Source organism: Pseudorca crassidens, chromosome 10 (genome assembly GCF_039906515.1).
Source record: "Pseudorca crassidens isolate mPseCra1 chromosome 10, mPseCra1.hap1, whole genome shotgun sequence".
NCBI classification, from domain to species: Eukaryota; Metazoa; Chordata; class Mammalia; order Artiodactyla; family Delphinidae; genus Pseudorca; species Pseudorca crassidens.
Genome location: NC_090305.1, coordinates 63063081 through 63081085, shown reverse-complemented (window position 1 = coordinate 63081085; position 18005 = coordinate 63063081). Strand labels below are relative to the sequence as shown.

The 18005-nt window shown below is 43.2% G+C and overlaps 1 protein-coding gene and 1 long non-coding RNA gene across 5 annotated transcripts in view; one reads left to right on the top strand and one right to left on the bottom strand.

Annotated features, from left to right (window-relative positions):
• LOC137232318 (uncharacterized) overlaps window positions 1-18005 on the bottom strand; it is a 557085-nt gene that overhangs the window by 28897 nt on the left and 510183 nt on the right. The gene's annotated exons all lie outside the window — the stretch shown is intronic.
• MOBP (myelin associated oligodendrocyte basic protein) overlaps window positions 1-18005 on the top strand; it is a 42395-nt gene that overhangs the window by 16441 nt on the left and 7949 nt on the right. The window contains exons 3-6 of one of the 3 annotated variants that reach the window (XM_067754020.1): window positions 2884-3093; window positions 3401-3690; window positions 12359-12578; window positions 13771-15085. In XM_067754020.1, coding sequence (XP_067610121.1) covers window positions 2888-3093; window positions 3401-3656 — 462 coding nt within the window. In that variant the 5' untranslated portion in view covers window positions 2884-2887 and the 3' untranslated portion in view covers window positions 3657-3690; window positions 12359-12578; window positions 13771-15085. Of the gene's footprint in view, window positions 1-2883; window positions 3094-3400; window positions 3691-12358; window positions 12579-13770; window positions 15086-18005 lie in introns of those variants that run through there. The other 2 variants (XM_067754019.1, XM_067754021.1) reach the window with 2 other exon arrangements.

Sequence of the window (18005 nt, the reverse complement as noted above, 5' to 3'; positions counted from 1 at the left end):
GAGCCGACAGCTCTAGCTCCTGAGTTTCGGATGCCCATTTCCACATGGATGTCATGAGCGCCTTAAATTCATGATATCCCAGACCAATGAGATGATCTCCCTCCCTCTCATCTATTCAGACTCCTGATCAGCTGATGGCATGACCACACTCCCAGTCACAAGGGCTAGATCCTTCGCAGTGATGGGTAGCTCCTGTGTTACCTCATCACCTGTGTCCTGGCACTGTCACCTCTCCCACACTGCCCTGAAGACCGGGTGGGCTCTCAGGTGGACTGCAATTCACCCTTCTGTATCTTTGCTTAGGAATCAACTGTTCCCAGTCCTCCACAAACCCTTATCTCTGCTGTCCAAATCTCAGGGCCAGATGTTTCTACCCATGTTTTACCTGCTTCCCCAGCCCAATGTATGGCCCCGCTCTTGTGGACTCTCCGTGCCATTGTCTCAGCACATTCTCATGTTCCACAGCATCCCTTCCTTGTATTGCACTTACTAACATTTATGCAACATTCCTCCATCTACAAGATGTCAGCAGGGTGTTTAGCTGATCCATCCCCTCAGTCTCCTCAGAGACTTGTACGTGTTTGGGGTCAATAGGTAGGTTTTGTGGCCATGAGTACACCATGCGCATCCTTGCCCATCTTCCCAGCTGGTGGATACTTTTCTTGAGGATGGGACTAAACATGATTCAGCTTTGCATCCCCTACAGAGCCTGAGCACTGTGTCTGGCACAACCTAACATATCATAAATGCTGAAGTGGATGCTTGAAGGTAACCCTATTAATAATTTAGTATTTATTGTACCTTGAAGAACTCTAACATTAAAAGTTTTGGATAAAGCAGATGAGCCTATAAGAGAAACTGAGACAGAAGGGCTAGAGATGGAGGAGGGAATCTAGGAGAACATGGAGTGACAGGACAGGGAAGCATTTACATGGAGAGATCGAGCAAGAAGACGCTGGTCTGGCAGCATGGAGGTCTTTATGAGAAACACGTGTCTTTGGGAGGTAGGAACAGAAGCCAGATTGGAGTGCACTGAGGGGGAGGAGACGTAGAAATGGAGAAAGAGAGTGTTGATAACTTCTCAAGAACATTGCCTATAAAAGTGAGGAGTTATAGAGAGGAAAAGAGACATGAAAGTGAGATTCAGAGAGGATTCTCTCTCAAAATGGGATATTTATGAGTATGATAAGAGCTTCTGAAGTAGGGAGGACTTTCTGAACTCAAATATAAAACCCTGAGTAAGAACTAGGAAACTTAATTACATAAAAATTAATTTTTTGCATGATAAAAGCAGGTGAAACATTGGGAAACAGGATTTGCAACATAACAGGTGTAACACCTAATATGGACTCTACAGACTGAGGTGCAAAAGGTTGTATTTTCTTCTCATAACTACACTCAACTTGCTCCTCAGCCCTCACTTCTATCTGTAGCAGAAGACAACCCTATCAAAAAACAAAAAAGTTACACATTATAAATCAACTATACTTCAACAAAAAACAATAGAAACCAACCAACCAACAAAAAATCAAAATATCCCCTCAGAGTAACTTAGTTGTTTTTAATGTATTCATCCTTAAAACCCAGATCATCTTCTCTGTCTTCAAAGAATCCATCCCCTTTTCATGGTTTCCTTTATCTTTGTACATACTTCTGTTGGTCGATGTCACCGTGTCTTGTAATTGTATACTGCACGTCTGTGTGTACAACTTGACCTTGAGTTTGTTGAGGGGGGGGACATTCTCAGTGGCCGGTATATGCACATTACCTGTGTATATTTGTAGACTCTTGTTGGTTAATAGTCATTTAAGTACCCTGTGTGCTTCAGTGTTTTGGAGTGTTAGGTAGGACTATCTCTGCATGTGTCACGTTTCCACAAGGGATGTTGTAGTAATTAAGTTTTTACCCCCCTTTCAGAATATTTCAAGAATCAAAACTCTCTAGTCTCTCCTCTTCCTCCTCTTACTTTTCCTTTTTAACTGAGGTAAACAGTAAAATGCACAAAAATTAAGTGTAGAGTTCACTGAATTTTTACATATGTATACACCTGTGTAGTCATCTCCCAGATCAAGATCCAGAACATTTTCCGCCCCCAGCAGGCTCCCTCCTGCCTCTTCTTAGTCAGACCCCACCTCTTCCAAATACAACTATGTTCTGATTTCTAGCACCATGTACTAGACTAGTTTTGCCTGTTTTTGAACCTCATATAAATTGAATCATATAGCGTGTATTCCTTTGTGTTTGGCTTCTTTTGTTCGACATTATGTTTGTGAGATTCAAACATGTTGACCTGTGTCTTACAGTCTGTTCTTTCTCATTCTGGTGTAGTATTTCATTGTATGAATAGAGATTATGCTTTCAATAACAAAGCTTTCTTGGTTTTTTAGAGAAACGGCCATTCCTAAATCTAGAATATTATTTTGCCATAGATGTGTTTGGCTTTGTAATATTTTTTCCTGTCCTAAGTGGGTGGCTAATAAATAAGGGAAAAAAGAGTCCATTTTCAGAAAACATGATTTAAAAATAAAAATTAACAAACTCTTCCCTTATATTGCCTAGGTACAAACTCTTAGGTGTAAGATAGGCTACAGGGATGTATTTGTACAACACGGGGAGTATAGCCAATATTTTGTAATGACTGTAAATGGAGTGTAACCTTTAAAAATTGTATGTAAATTTTAAAAAAAGAACAAACTCCTAATTGAGTTCATTTCCATAGAGCTGGGCAGGAAATTGACCTTCCAGATTCAGGATGGAGGATAGCCCTGAATGTTAACTTGGACCATGGGAGTAGCAGGGAGTGGGTTCCTTGAGTAGAAAGCTCCCTCACATGAATGTGCTGTTTTATGTCTCCCCACCTCCCCCCGCATCACTGATTTCCAGTGAGATGAGTCAGAAAGTGGTTAAGGAGGGCCCCAGACTCTCCAAGAACCAGAAGTTCTCGGAGCACTTCAGCATACATTGCTGCCCGCCGTTCACCTTCCTCAACTCCAAACGCGAGATTGTGGACCGCAAGTATAGCATCTGTAAAAGTGGCTGCTTCTACCAGAAGAAAGAGGAGGACTGGATCTGCTGTGCCTGCCAGAAGACCAGGTGAGTGGTCTGCGCTGCCACCTGGCGCCTGGGCTGGGCGTTGGCCTCTGTCTCTCAGCTCTGAGTTCCCCCTTCCTGCTCTACTCTGCGATGCTGGGGCTGAGGCTCTGCAAACTGCGCTTCCCCCAATCCCCTGACAGTCGGCTCCCCCGTTAGGCTCAGGCATTGGAAGGTACTGGAGGGAGACTGGAAGGTGGGGCGGGGGGAGGAGCAGGGCTGCCTTCCTATTTCCAGCTCCTGTCAGCATCCCTTAAAGCAACAGAGGAGAGCCATTGCTCCAGCCTCCAGCTTCTTTTGGCCCTCTCAGCACCAGCCGCCGCGCAACGTCCCCTCAGAGGCCCAAGCGCCAGCCAGCTGCACCCCCCGCGGTGGTCAGAGCACCAGCCAAGCCACGGTCCCCTCCGAGGTCCGAACGTCAGCCACGCCCCCGCCCAGAAGTCCGACCTCCACCAGCCAAGCAGCGTTCCCCTCAGAAGGCCAAGAAGCAGCCGCGCAGCAGCCCCCAGAAAGGGCCAGGCACCAGCCGTGGGGGGTCCCCCAACAAAGCCTCTAGGTTCTGGTAACACCACCTCTTCCCTTTTGCTCCCCAGCCCTAAGGTTAGTAGCTGCTTCCTGTGTTTACTAACAATAGGTTATCTCAGTGGCCCTCCTTCAGCCTTACCAAACCTGTGTAATCAGTTCCCTGCATTAAATCCCCTTGTTTGAAACACCGAGTGTGGCTTCTGTTTTCCACATAGCCACTGTTGGTACAATACTTCAGATGGCAGCACCAGTTGCTTCCTTTGTCTAGTAGGACTGGAAGTGATTAATTTATAAATTCAGAGTATGGACCACTGTAAAAGATTGAATAAATGAGGTCCTCGATTCCTGTCCCTCAGAGAGAGAAGGAATGGTGGCTCTAAGGGGTATCTGCGTATGTGCAAAAGGAGAGGTTCAGCCAGTTCATCCATCCCTCCTCCCAACACACTTCATCTGATGTTAACTTCAGTGGCAAGATCATTCATTCATTCATTCAACAATCTTGATTGCATATGTATAGCGTTCCACATACTATGCTGGGGGATGGGAACGTGGCCAGAACAAGCCAGGTTGTTTGTGATCCACCAGAACCAAACAAGAGAATAGTTAGTCACAGTGTAGGGTTAAACGCTCTAATACTCTCGTAATCAGTATGTGCATTGGGCTATGGAGGCCTGGAGAATGGCTCTGCCTGTCTGGGGCTTCAAAGAAGTTAGGTTAGAATAAGTAGAGGATAAAAGGGGATGATGCCTGTAGAGAGAATAAGTGAGCCAAAGAGCATATGTTCATCAGCTCCATCTTGGGAAGGTCAGCCCGTTTTTTTTTGTTTTTTTTAATAGACTTTACTTTTCAGAGCAGTTTTAGGTTCATATCATAGTTGAGCAGAAGGTACAGAGACTTCCCTTATACTCTCTGTCCACACACACGGCAGGCCAACTCTTTAGTCCTTTTAGTATTTGAAAATGAACCTGTTTTATAAGTTAACAATGGATATAAACTGTATTTGGGATTCTCATAAGTACTCTGATGCTCAGAACCTGCATAGCACATAATAGTGTATGCATGTCTCATGACGTTTACAGATTTAGTATGTAGAAGAATCAACTGGGGAGCATGTTAAAATGCTCCCGGAGAATCTAATTCCTTGGGTCACTTGTGAGGTTCTAGGGATCTGCACTGTCAACAAGCAACCAACCCACCCCCAGTGTAGATCAAGTGAGGTTAATTTGGGAAGGAAGTAACAGACTGGTGAGTGACTGGTAAGTCACTAAAACCGTAATAGGAAGTTGTGCGTCAAGTTACCTGGTTGTTAATGTATGCCTTCCTGAGGGGCCTGAGTAATAAGGTCCTAGGACAGGTGAGCTTTGAAATATGGAAGTGGTTAGGAAACGTACAGAGCAGAGGAAATTAATTGTATATGAGGCATGACATCTATGGTGGTGGCTTCAAGCCCACAATCTCCAGTGAGCTATGTGATGGCTGTTTGGGTGGCCGGGAGTTGAATGAACCAGGACATGGAAAGGAGATGGAAGACAATGAAAGCCAATTTCATCTGAGCCACAGATTTGTCTGGATTCAGCCTTGCTGAATTCACTTAAACTCAAGAGATATTTTAGTGTTGGTGTATTTTGACTCCCTCAGTTAACCATCCTCGGTGGGTATCAGGGAAGACACCTCTATAGTCTGTCACTGCCTCCTCAGCTGTCGTCCCTTCCCTGGGACCAAGGGACCTGACAGGCTCCATTCATAATGTCCCACGACATCACAGATGCACCATCTGAGCCCTTCCTACGATACTCATTCTCCCTTCTCAGGTTCCCCAAGGTCCTAAGGTAATGCATTAGAGACATTGCTTCGCCATGCTGTATGCGCTATGCATACATACTCTATTGACACTAAGTGACTGTCCTAAATCAAAGGGGTGGGAGGAAGGTTAATGGGAAGAAATTCACTCTCAAGCAGAGCTACTAAATTACATGTGAAGAAAGGGTCAAAAAAGTTTTCCTGAAGCAGGCTTGCTTTCTGAAATGGTGCCATTCTTGAGGTCTGACCCTTTGAGGTCAAACAATTTTGACAAAGGACTTTTGTGTCCTTAGTAATTCCCTTGGATACATCTTTTCAAAAACCAGTGAATATTTAAATCTTAGGATCCAATAGGTATGATTCCTTGCATCCTGATTGAACATGCCAGCATTCTCATATTTGATGGAAAGAAACCATGGCATCTCCCTTTTAGTTTGTTTTACTCTCAGTTCTTCAAGGTTTTAGTATTTCACAGGTCATCCTGGCCTTTAGGGTTAAGACGTGTTTCCGGAGCTGAGACTCTTCTGGCTCCTTGGTGCTCTGCTTTCAGGAGCTAAGATCTGTGGTTTTCTGAAAACTTCTGTGGCTGTGGCTTTGAGTGACTAATTTGGGGCCAGTCACACATATGTGAGCAGTACTGTGTGTGCCTTTGATGTGTTCTTTCACAGCGTTGTCTTGTACAAACTGCGCCCTGCACACAAGAAGCCTGGAGGCCCAATCTATTTCCACATGTATTTTCAAGCCTGGTCATCGAGACCACGTGTACAGCACTGCACCAAACTCTGGACAATCAGGGGGGATGATGTATGCCCCTGGTCCCGCTGCTCAGATGGTATTTATGAGTGGCCCATCTCTCAGTGATGCTGCTGTTCCCCTGAGTAACAACCCTGAGCTCGGAAGTTAGCCCACAGTCAGTGGTCGCACCTGTATATAGTTTTCGGTTTGTTGACAATGACCAGGACTGCCAAAGGAAAATGCAATTATAAACATTTACATACTTGACAAGCTAGGATTTACTTCAGAAGAGCGCCAACCCATGAGCAATTACTGTGAGGGGTCCGAGAGTATGCACTAACAGACCCAGGCTCCGGGGCCAGCTGCTAAGTTTCAGGCTCTTAGATAGAGGTAGTCTGCCTGCTTTTCAGGTCTGCACACCCAAACTTATTCCAGACACTTTCTATGTGACTTGTCCTCCTTTTGTCTTCCTGATGCCAAGAGGTACATTCTGCATTTTCACCTTCCAGAAAACCAGAGAGAACTCTCTTTCTTTGTGCAGGATTGGGTAAACTAGCCCTTCCACTTCCCTTGATTTTTCCATCTTGGTCTTCTTTATGAGTCCTTCCTTTTCTGGCAACACTTCACCTTGGGATCCTCTAGGGTTTTATTCTGAGCCCTCTCCTTGATTTTGCCTTCTGTTTTTTTTTTTTTTAATTATTTATTTTTAAAATTTTTATTAGAGTATACTTGATTTACAATGTTGCGTTTGTTTCTGCTGCACAGCAAAGTGAATCAGTTATACATATACATATATCCCCTCTTTTTTAGATTCTTTTCCCATATAGGCCATTACAGAGTCTCTTATGGTTTTATGGGTTTTTTTCAGTTGTAAATATATATACACATTTTTAATATTCTTTTCCATTATGGTTTATAACAGGATATTCAGTATAGTTCCCTGTGCTATACAGTAGGATCTTGTTGTTTATCCATTCTAAATGTAATAGTTTGCATCCACCAACCCCAACTCCCTGTCCCTCCCTCTCCCTTCCCCCCTCCGCCTTGGCAACCACAAGTCTATTCTCTATGTCTATGAGTCTGTTTATGTTTTGTAGATAGGTTCGTTTGTGCCGTATTTTAGATGCCACATTAAGTGATATCATATGATATTTGTATTTCCCTTTCTGACTTACTTCACTTAGTATGATACTCTCTAGTTGCATCCATGTTGCTGCAAATGGCATTATTTCATTCTTTTTTTATGGCTGAGTAGTATTCCATTGTATATATGCACCACATCTTCTTTATCCATTCATCTGTCGATGGGCATTAGGTTGTTTCCATGCTTTGGCTATTGTGAACAGTGCTGCTATGAACATAGGGGTGCATGTATCTTTCTGAAGTATAATTTTGTCCAGGTATATTCCCAGGGGTGGGATTGCTGGATCATATGGTAATTCTATTTTTAGTTTTCTGAGGAACCTCCATACTGTTTTCCATAGTGGCTGTACCAACTTAACATTCCCACCAACAGTGTAGGAGTGTTCCCTTTTCTCCACATCCTCTCCAGCATTTGTTATTTGTAGACTTTTCTTATGGTTTTAAACGTGACCGGCATGGTGATGACTTGTAAACCTTATTCCAGCCCTGGCATTAAACTCATATATGGGCTTGATTGCCCAGCAGATCAACGTGGATGTTATCAAACCCAACTCATCTCCACTTGACTTCTTTCCCATGAACACTCGCTCTTCCTCTTATCAACAACCTCAGCAAATAACACCACAGCCCCTCTAATCAGCCCTACTGGAAACCTAAGCCCCACCCTGACTTCCAACCTCTTGAGATACACACACGCCTGCCAATTCTACTTTCTAGAATTTTTTTTGTTTTTTTACCATAACTTAAAGTACATTAAGAGCTGATGGGAAAGGGTGCAGAAGTGAGGGTGAGATTGGAAACAAAGGAGAGGGGATGGAGATCGTGGATAGAGTAAGAGAAGTAAGGCTCCTTCATAGTACGTGTGGAGGGACAGGCCACTGATGGGAACAGGAAAAGCCGTTTGGTTTTGCAAAATAGAGACCCATTAAATGGTCGTTAAGGGGACTTCCCTGGCAGTCCAGTGGTTAAGACTCTGTGCTTCCAGTGCAGGGGGTGTGGGTTCGATCCCTGGTTGGGGAACTAAGATCCCACATGCCTCGCAGCCAAAAAAATACATAAATAATAAAAAATTTGAAAACATTTAAAAAAAGATGAAGGCAAGTCATACCCCGAGGATGAAAGAGCTGGAGGTCTGAGAAGGTTAGGGTAGGTTTAGAACAGGCCGTGAGGCTGCGCTGAAGGCTTGCTGAGCTCTGCCTGATGGAGCTGCATATGAACCATCTGTTCTTTCTAAGTTTATTCTCCAATGAGGGAAACAAATTGCCGTCTCTGAAATCACCAGTGGAATCATCCAACTCCACATCAACCGTCTGCTTTTCTTCCAGCTTGCTTTGTTAAGTGTGCCCACAGCAACTGTTCTTAAACTTCACCAGGTGCTTCTGGTACTCTGAGCCCTGGCTTTTCCTTCTCCATCCATCAGATTCCTTTTTTCTTCCCTGGTAGTTTGATTTAAAAAATGTTTCAAGTTATCATCATTTATTTATTAATTTAAATTATTTCCTTATGAATTATTCAATTTATTCAAAGTAAAAAACCAAATCGAAACAGTTTACCAATTTCTCTCCCCCTGCACCCCTGCCTCTCTTCTCTGTATCTATGAGCTTGTTTTTCATTTGTTTGTTTATTTAGATTCCAGATATAGAAGAGATCCTATGGTGTTTATCTTTCCTTGGCTTATGTTACTTAGCACAATGCCCTCGAGGTCCATTCATGTTGTTGCAGATGGCAAGGTTCCATTCTTTTTTATGGATGAATAATGGTTCGTTGTATGTATGTGTGTATATATATATATATATATATATATATCTCACAGTTTCTTTATTCACTTGTCCACTGATGGACACTTGTTTCCATATCTTGGCTATTATAAATAATGCTGAAATGAACATGAGGGTGCATATATCTTTTAAAGTTAATGTTTTCATTTTCTTTGCATAAATACACAGGAGTGGAATTGCTGGACCGTATGGTAGTTCTATTTTTAATTTTTTGAGGAACCTCCATACTGTTTTTCACAGTGGCTGCACCAATTTACATTCCCCTCAACAGAGCACAAGGGTTTTCTTTTCTCTACATCCTCACCAACACTTACTATTTCTTGTCTTTCTGATAATAGACATTTTAACAGGTGTGAGGTGATATCTCATTGTGGTTTTGATTTGCATTTCCCTGATGATTAGTGATGTTGAGCATCTTTTCATGTACCAGTTGACCATATGTGTCTTCTTTGGAAAAATGTCTATTCAGACTCGTTCTTTCTTCACTTTCCTCCCTCTCCAAATTAGAAACCATGGCCCAACATTTTAATCTCTCTCAAAAATACCTTACATTCCCCTACCCTTTGAATATCTATCTCATATTCTTGGGAAAACCTCCAGCCTTGTATGAAGCCAACCATCTGCCTTCACCCTGTCTGTTTCCAGGCAGTTTTGAGCATTACTGGGAAAAAACACACAGCAGGGCAGTAGGAGTTGGGTGGAAAGCAGGATTACGGTGATTATATCACTAAGCGCTGTTTTCTTTTGGGAAGTCATAGTTCAGTTACATGCATTCGGATAAAGGAGAAAGCCACAGACCATGACACAAAAAGTGTCATGTATGTTTGTGTAATACACAAGGCACATACACACACACACACGCACGCATACATATATCAGGTTTACATGCATGCAGTAGAATTCAACGTTTTCAGCAAACAGTTCTATGCACAGAGTCATGTAACCACCACCGCAATCAAAATATAGAATACTTTCATCAACTTCCAAATTTCCCTCATACTTCCCCTTTGAAGTCAGTCCCCAAGCTCCTGACAACCACTGATCTGTTTTCTGTCCCTATAGTTTTGTCTTGTCTAGAATGTCACATAAACGGAATCATACAGTATGTACCCTTTTGAGTCTGGCTTCTTTCACTTAGCATAATGCATTTGAGATCGAACCATGTTGTTGTTGCATGAATCAGTAGTTCTTTCACTTTTATTGCTGAGTAGTATTCCACTGTATGCACGAACCTATCAGAATTTTCCATTCACGAGTTGAAGGATATTTAGGTTGTTTCCAGTTTTTGGTAATTATGAATAAAGCTTCTGTAAACATTCATGTGAGTGTAAGTTTGCTTTTCTTTGAGTAAATAACTAGAACTGGTATTGCTGGGACATATGGAAGGTGTATGTTTAAATAAATATAAAACTGCTAAGTTGTTTTCCAAAGTGGTTGCACTACTAGCAAAGTGGTTGTATTCCTACTAGCAAAGTAGGATGCTCTGAATTCTTGTCAGCATTTGGTACTGTCAGCTTTAAAAATTTTACCCATTCTAATATTGTGTGTTGTGGTACCTCACTGTATTTTTAATTTTGTTTTTTTCTATTGACTAATGATGTTCTTTTAATGAGCTTATATATCATCCACCAAAGACATTTATTGGTGAAGTGTGTGCTCAATCTTTTGCCCACTTAAAAAAGTGGGTTATTTAATTATTATTGTGTTTTGAGAGTTTAAAAATATATATCTGGATATAAGTCCTTTATCAAATACATGTTTTGCAAGTATTTTCTCCCAGCCTGTGGTTTGCTTTCTCATTTTCTTAATAGTGTCTTGTGAAGAACCAAAGTGTTAAACTTTGGCAAAATTCAATTTATCAATTTTTTCTTTTATATATCATGTTTTTTGTATTGTATGTGTGCTTTTTGGATTGTATGGAAGAGTTCTTTGCCTAACCCAAGATCACAAAGATTTTCTCCTGGAAATTTAAAATTTTAAGTTTCACATTTATGTTATCTATTTTGAGTTAATTTTTTGGTAAATGGTGTGAGATATGGATTGAGGTTCCATTTTTTTTTTGCATATGGATATCTAATAGTTCCAGCACAACTTGTTGAAAAGATTCTCCACTGAATTACTTTTGCAATTTTGTCAAAAATCAGTTGACCATAATGAGTGAGTTTATTTCTGGACTTTCTATTCTGTTTCACTAATTTATATATCTTTTCTTTCATCAACTTGATTACTATAGCCTTACAGTAAGTGTTAAATTCAGTTTAGTGTAAATTCTCCAACACAGTTTTTTATTTTTGAAATTGTCTTTGGCTATTCTAGTTCCTCCACTTTTCCATAGAAATTTTAGTGTCAGCGTGTGAATTTCGACAATATATCCTGGTGGGATTGAATGGGATTATGTCAAGTTTATAAGTCAGCATGGGGAGAACTGTACATGCTATATCTCCCCATTCATTTAGGTCCTTTTTGTTTTGAAGTTTTCAGCATACAGATCACATACATATTTTGTTTGCTTTATACTTAAGTATTTCATGCTTTTAGGTACTATTAAAAATAGTACTTTTTCAATTTCAGTTGTTCACTGCCAATATATAAAAACATTGATCATGTACCCTGTGATCTTGCTAAAGTCACTTATTCTAGCTTTTTTTGGGGGTAGACTCTGGGATTTTCTACACTGACAATCATGTTGTCTGTAAATAGAGACAGTTTTATTTTTTCATTTCTGATCTGTATGTCTAGTTTTTGTATATGGTTTAAACTGCTATTTCACTTAGAACATTTTCTTTTTAGAAAAATATTTTAACAACATTAAGTCCTCGCTAAATTGGCTTTTTGAATCATTAAAAGGAGTTACAGCGGCTTCCCTGGTGGTCCAGTGGTTAAGATTCGAGCTTCCACAGCAGGGGGCACGGACTCGATCCCTGGTCAGGGAACTAAGATCCCATATGCTGTGCGGTGCAGCCAAAATATATTAAAAAAAAAAAAAAAAGAAAGAAAGAAAGACAAAAAGGAAACAAAAGCAATATTTACTGTACATAAAAACAGAAGATATTTTAAAGAATATCTTTCCTAGGCTCAGGCCGGAAAAAAAAAAATTATCATATTATTTTGGCCAGATAGTTCCAGGATTGAGAAGTTTCCAGAATTGAGATTTTAAGGCTGAGTTTAGCAGAAGAGTAATAACCGCAAAGGTAGTCTATAAATTTATAATTCTATTAACTGAGCATGGAGAAAGAGCACATCACTTAGCAACGCTGGGGATTTTTATGTTTCTCTTTGTAAACCAGATTGAAAAAGAGGACCAAGCCGACCCCTCGGAAGAAGTGATAGAGGAGTTTCAAGTGAATGGACGGCCTCAGCTCCCGGACTCACTGCTTCTCAACCCACGTGCCCCGGGACAGGTTATCTGGCTTTGAATATGATGCAGGGGCACACACCTGCTGATGCAGCCACAGCCGATGCCCATAGTCCCCATGGCGCGGGGGCCACCGGGCAGCCTGCCTGGAGGTGAGAGGGGACACGTCTGTGTGTTATACTCCAGGCGGTGGGTCCCAGCAGCAGCCCTCAGGCTCCAGAGCTCTTTTGGTCTCAGCTATAGACCTTTCTCCCCCAGGATGTGCACAGGCCTCCAGGATCTTTGGCTCAGGATGGCCCCAGTGCCAGCCCACGTGTTGTCTTCCAACCTCTAGTCCCCTCCATCCCGCATCCTGTTGCCTAGTCTGACTTTTAACCTTTGACCTCTTTCTTTGTAATTAATCCTCTACCTGGGTTCCTCTCTCCCCCTGTGTCCTTTGGTTTCCATTTGACCTCCTTAATCAGTCCTCTGTACTAGCTCACAGTCTGAGGCACAGCTGGCTTTGGGGAAGATCCAAGTTCTTTTGTAATACGATATTAGGCTACCAAATGGTCCAGAGATGCAAGGAGATTCCCAGGGAGGGTACGAGCTGTCTAACTCCACATGTCAGAGGCAGTCGATGTGCTGTGTCAGGAGCTGAGAGGAAAGTCATGAGGAAGGAGCTCTCTCCCACTCCCAGGCCCCTGTCTCCAGCCTCACACAGGGATTTGTGAGTGTCTCCAACTTATCCTTACCCTGGTGAGAGCAAACCCTCTTACCAACCCATCTGGACAGTCTCAACTCCAGAACTAATTGCTTTGCAAAATGTGTAACCCTGGGTGAGTAATCTGGGCTCACGCACAATGCCCTGCCCACTTCCCCTCTCCTGAGGGCTCCTGGAGACAAGGCTGCAAAGATGGCCCCTGTGTCCCACCCTCCCCAGCTCAAGACACAGGCAATGGCCCCAGAGCACTTACAGAGAACCAGAGGGCTGCTCTGAGAGTTGCTGTTTACAGGCCATAGAGCCCCAAATTCCTGAGAAGGGCTGAGGCCTGGTTCCCCTCCCCCTCCCCACTCTCCCTGGCTCAGCCCCTTTACATACTGTAGAGGAATCAGGAAAACTAGGAGAGGAACTTGGCCTTGGGGAGAGGATAACTAGGTCAAGGAAGGAGCGAGTTAGGCCAGTTAAGCCGTCCAAGACTTTCCTCCCTGCGTCTGAGTACATTCTGTGGTGGTGGGGTCTGAAGCCAATTATAATGGACCAGGGTTGGGGGTTGACTTCTCATCTCTTCTTTTTTTTTTTTTTTTTTTTTTTGTGGTACGCGGGCCTCTCACTGCTGTGGCCTCTCCCGTTGCGGAGCACAGGCTCTGGATGCGCAGGCTCAGCGGCCATGGCTCACGGGCCCAGCCGCTCCGCAGTATGTGGGATCTTCCCGGACCGGGGCACGAACCTGTGTCCCCTGCATCGGCAGGCGGACTCTTAACCACTGCGCCACCAGGGAAGCCCTCATCTCTTCTTTTTGATTTGCTCCCACTATCTACAGTCCCAGGCTCTGGAAAAGGACTTTGATCTTGAGTATGGGCTCTCGATCAGGGTCACAGGAACTAAACCTCCACTCCACTCTGGTTCTACCACACCCCCTATACACACATACATGCTGGGGGTCATTGCCCCCAGGTTAGACAGAGGACCCATAGATCACCTGTGTTCCTGTGGATTGGGGTGCGTGTGTGTGTGTGTGTGTGTGTGTGTTTGGGAACTTGGCTTTGGGAGAATATCTTTGGGCTCATTTTGTCTCCCAGGCACAAATACTGGAGAGCCCCTCCAAGTCCAGGACCCTGACCACTGAAGCTGATCATGAGAAGACTGAACTCTAACACACTCCCTTCAGGGGCTGACCTTGACTTTGGGTTCCACTGTGTAGCCAGCAGTGGCCTCGTAGGAGCTCCTCTTGGGCTACTTTCCCTATCCAGCTCAGAGTTGAGGGATCAAAGGAGAGGGGTGAGGGGATCCGTCTCTCTTCAGGCTCCAGCGGGGTCCATTCCAGAAGCTCTTCCAGCTTGTTTTAAGCTGGCTGATTTGCTTATTGGCTTCTAAAGTTGGATTTGAAGGGTAGAGGAGGCGGGCAACAGACCCTCCTCCACTCCTCCAACACTTCTACTCAGGAGGCCCATGGAGGGGAGGTGGAGCCAGGCCCCAACCCAAAAGGGTACAAAGCTCATTGTTCTTCCAGACTTGGTCCACTTCACTTGTGGCTCAGAAGCCCTTTCCCTACCCAGCAAGAGCACACTCTCTTGCCTCTTTCTGGTCTCTCCTTTTGTACATGTAAACGATATGTTGTCATATCTATTCAGTGCTTGTGCCAACCTCAGGGCTCCGTTCCTGCTGTTTATTCTACCTGTGACATTCTGGCCCAAGATCTTTGTACTCGTGCCTTCAGCTCAAATATCATTTCAGAGAGGCTTCCTTTGGAACTCAGTGTGGTTTCCATAGTTACTCTCTATCCCATCACTCTAGCACTTATCACCTTATGGAATTATCTTGTTCATATGTTTCATTGTTTATGGCTTGGGTCCCCATCTCCTCCTAATGTAAACTCCACAGTTGCCAATACCTGTTTACTGCCACATTCTAAGTTCCCAGCACTAGTCAGAACTCAATAAATGCTTGTTGACTGAATGGATGTTTGTTTGTTATTTTTTAAATAGGAATAATTTTCCAAAAGTTTAGATACTTTTGAGAAGTCAAAGGTGTCTATTGTGTTTAGCAACAAGGAATCTCGTAGGGCGACGACCTTGAAGGGCGACCTTGTAGGGCATCCTCCCTGGGAGTCAATGGGAGGTGAGGAGAGGAATTCGTGTAGATGCAACTCCCTCAACTAAGCTCGACCATGAAGGAAGGCAGAGGATGGGGCAATAGCTGGAATGCTCCATGAACCCAGTTGATACTTGGGCCTGTTGAATGCTACTGGGAAAGAGGCAGTGGAGTGGGTGTAAGAGGCGGAGGAGGAGATAACTGATGGAGTCAGGGACTGAGGAGGTTGGCGGGAGGGATCTGGGACACAGGTAAGGAGATCAGGCATGGAACAGGGGTTCCTTCTCATTGGAAAACAGGGAAGGAGGAAAGGAGAGCACAGATTCTTGTGGGTTTGCAGGAGCCTGAGGCAGTTCCTGCCTGTGGCTTTGGTTTTCTTTTGAAGTAGGAGGTGAAGTGGCCTGTTCATAAATGGGAGTGGCAGTGGTGGCGGTGCGGCAGGGGTCAGAGATATGAGGACAGTGGAGAGGGTTATAAAGAAACCAATTTATCTAAGGTCTTTGAAATCTTCTTAAAAAAACCTGTCTCCAGATGACTTTCATTAATTAATTAATTAATTTACGGCTCAAGGCAATATTGTGCCACTAAGTCGTTGCCTACAACTTCACATTTAAATGTAAATCTAAGATCTAAATCTGAGACCCACATAGTCTCAGATGGAAGATGTAAGAGTTGGAGGAAAAAAAGGCAGAGTCTAATCTTCCCAAGGAATACAGAATCATGAGGAAGCTTTCACTGTGGGAAGCTGCAAAAATGCTGACAGATCACAGCGAGATGGGGCTGTGCTGTGAGAAAGTAATTTGCTGAGCGTCCATCTGGGCTGCTGTTCGTTCTAACACCAGAGAAATGTGGAAAGTCATTCTCCCAGGAGAGCGTCTTGCCTGACTCCATAGCACATGTCTCGGCCCCATTAATAACATCACTAACAGGTACTTACTATCTCTGCTGAAATAAAATGAAGTGTTTTTAACAGACAAAGATGATGCTGTTGACCCAACAGTAGGGTGTATATTTGCAATTTGGAGGGATTTTGCATACTCACTCTTCTTATTTGTAACACAGGTACACACTTGCAAGAATGCTGGTTAAGAATACTGATAAAAATTTCTTTCTATTGAGTATCAACTGTTATCTATCTCATACCACATAGTGTTTTATGTTTGTAAATGGAAGAAGTTGGTTATGGCCTCCGTGGCCATTGAAACCATGACCTTGACCTTATTGCTACTGTGTTGTGACCTAGAAGTTGCCAAACTGAGGTTGGTGGAGCCCTGGGGCACTCGGAGATGCCACCTTATGAGATGAGACGGATGTGGAGCTGACAGGCTACCTCCATGTCAACTAAGGCAGCTTTCAGGGTCTATGTCGACTTCTAATTTTATACAGATAAAGGGTCCCACTGGGGTAAAGGAGCCCAACAAAATCCACTTTCACGGCTGAGAGCAAAAATTTTGGGGTGTGTGTGCCATGTGGCTTATGGGATCTCAGTTCCCTGACCAGGGGATTGAACCCGTGCCCTGGCAGTGAAAGTGCCAAGTCCTAACCACTGGACCACCAGGGAATGCCCAAACATGGAGAGAATACTTATGTTAGTAATTTTCTAAGTGATTTCTTGAAGAGTGTATTCTTTGGCATCACATTGCAGGTTTGGGTTTAGTTGATGGGTATTTCAGTGACTACTTATTTCCTCTTAGGCAACAGTTCACCTACCACCAAGCTGAGTGTTTTGACTTTTGATCAAGGTTTATGCAAAGTATGGATGAGCAAAAGAACATAGATTAGCAAACAGTCATGATAATTATTCCTACACTTTTCCTTTTAAGCAAATTTATGAAAAAGTGTTATATTCAGCATATATTATATTAAAACCCATCTCTGTCGCGCAAGCTACGTTAACTGTATAAAAGACGTTAGTACATAAAACAGGTTTGAGGAGAGTGGAGAAAGTGAGAGACATCAGCTCAAGTGGTGGTCATACTTTATGGTAAATCAAATACCTATCAGATTTGAGTCATTTGGTTCAAAAAGATCTCTTAACAACAAAACTAAGTTCTAAGAGCGTTAACCTAATTACCAAAGTAACATTCACATTGGATTTTGAAACACCTGAACTATCCCAAGGGTCCATTCATAACCTGAGGCTGGAAGCCTGGGGGAGCAGGTAGTGATATCTGGAGAAGCTCCTCTCTAGAACCCAAAGGTTGTATGTACTTTGTAGAGGGAGAAAGGTACATAATCTCAAGTAATTAGGGTCAAGAAAGAAGGTACTTTCTTAGGGCAAGAGGATCTATGTTTCTAAAGTTTTCTTTAGCAAGGAGCTGTAAGCTCACCAGGAAGAAAGGTTGGGAATGTGTGGGTCCATGTTTGAGAAGATGGCTGATGGCAGTGTTAGTGGTTTATATTTATGACAGATATTCCCGATAAAGATAGGAAGTTAGTGGCATCACCATTAGCTAAGCCAGCCCTCCCTGGAGAAAGTAAGAGCTCTTAGGGCCATTCTTTTTTAATGAAACCACACCAAGGCCAATATTAGAGGCAGATATTTTAACAGATCCTGAAAATAGTCCTTTGGTCCAGGTGGTAGTCCATGTACAGCCCTGTGTTGACCTCCAGGCAAGTCTGTTTGATGAATGGTGAAGTGGAGATATCTCGATTGTGTCCACCATCAAGGAAGGTTGGGTAGTCTGTCATTCAGAGGGTGTGGGATTCAGTAGACATTCTGGCAGTTTTTCATCAAGTCATGTTTGCAGATCAGAGGGTAAAGTTTTCCTGACACCTCATAGGT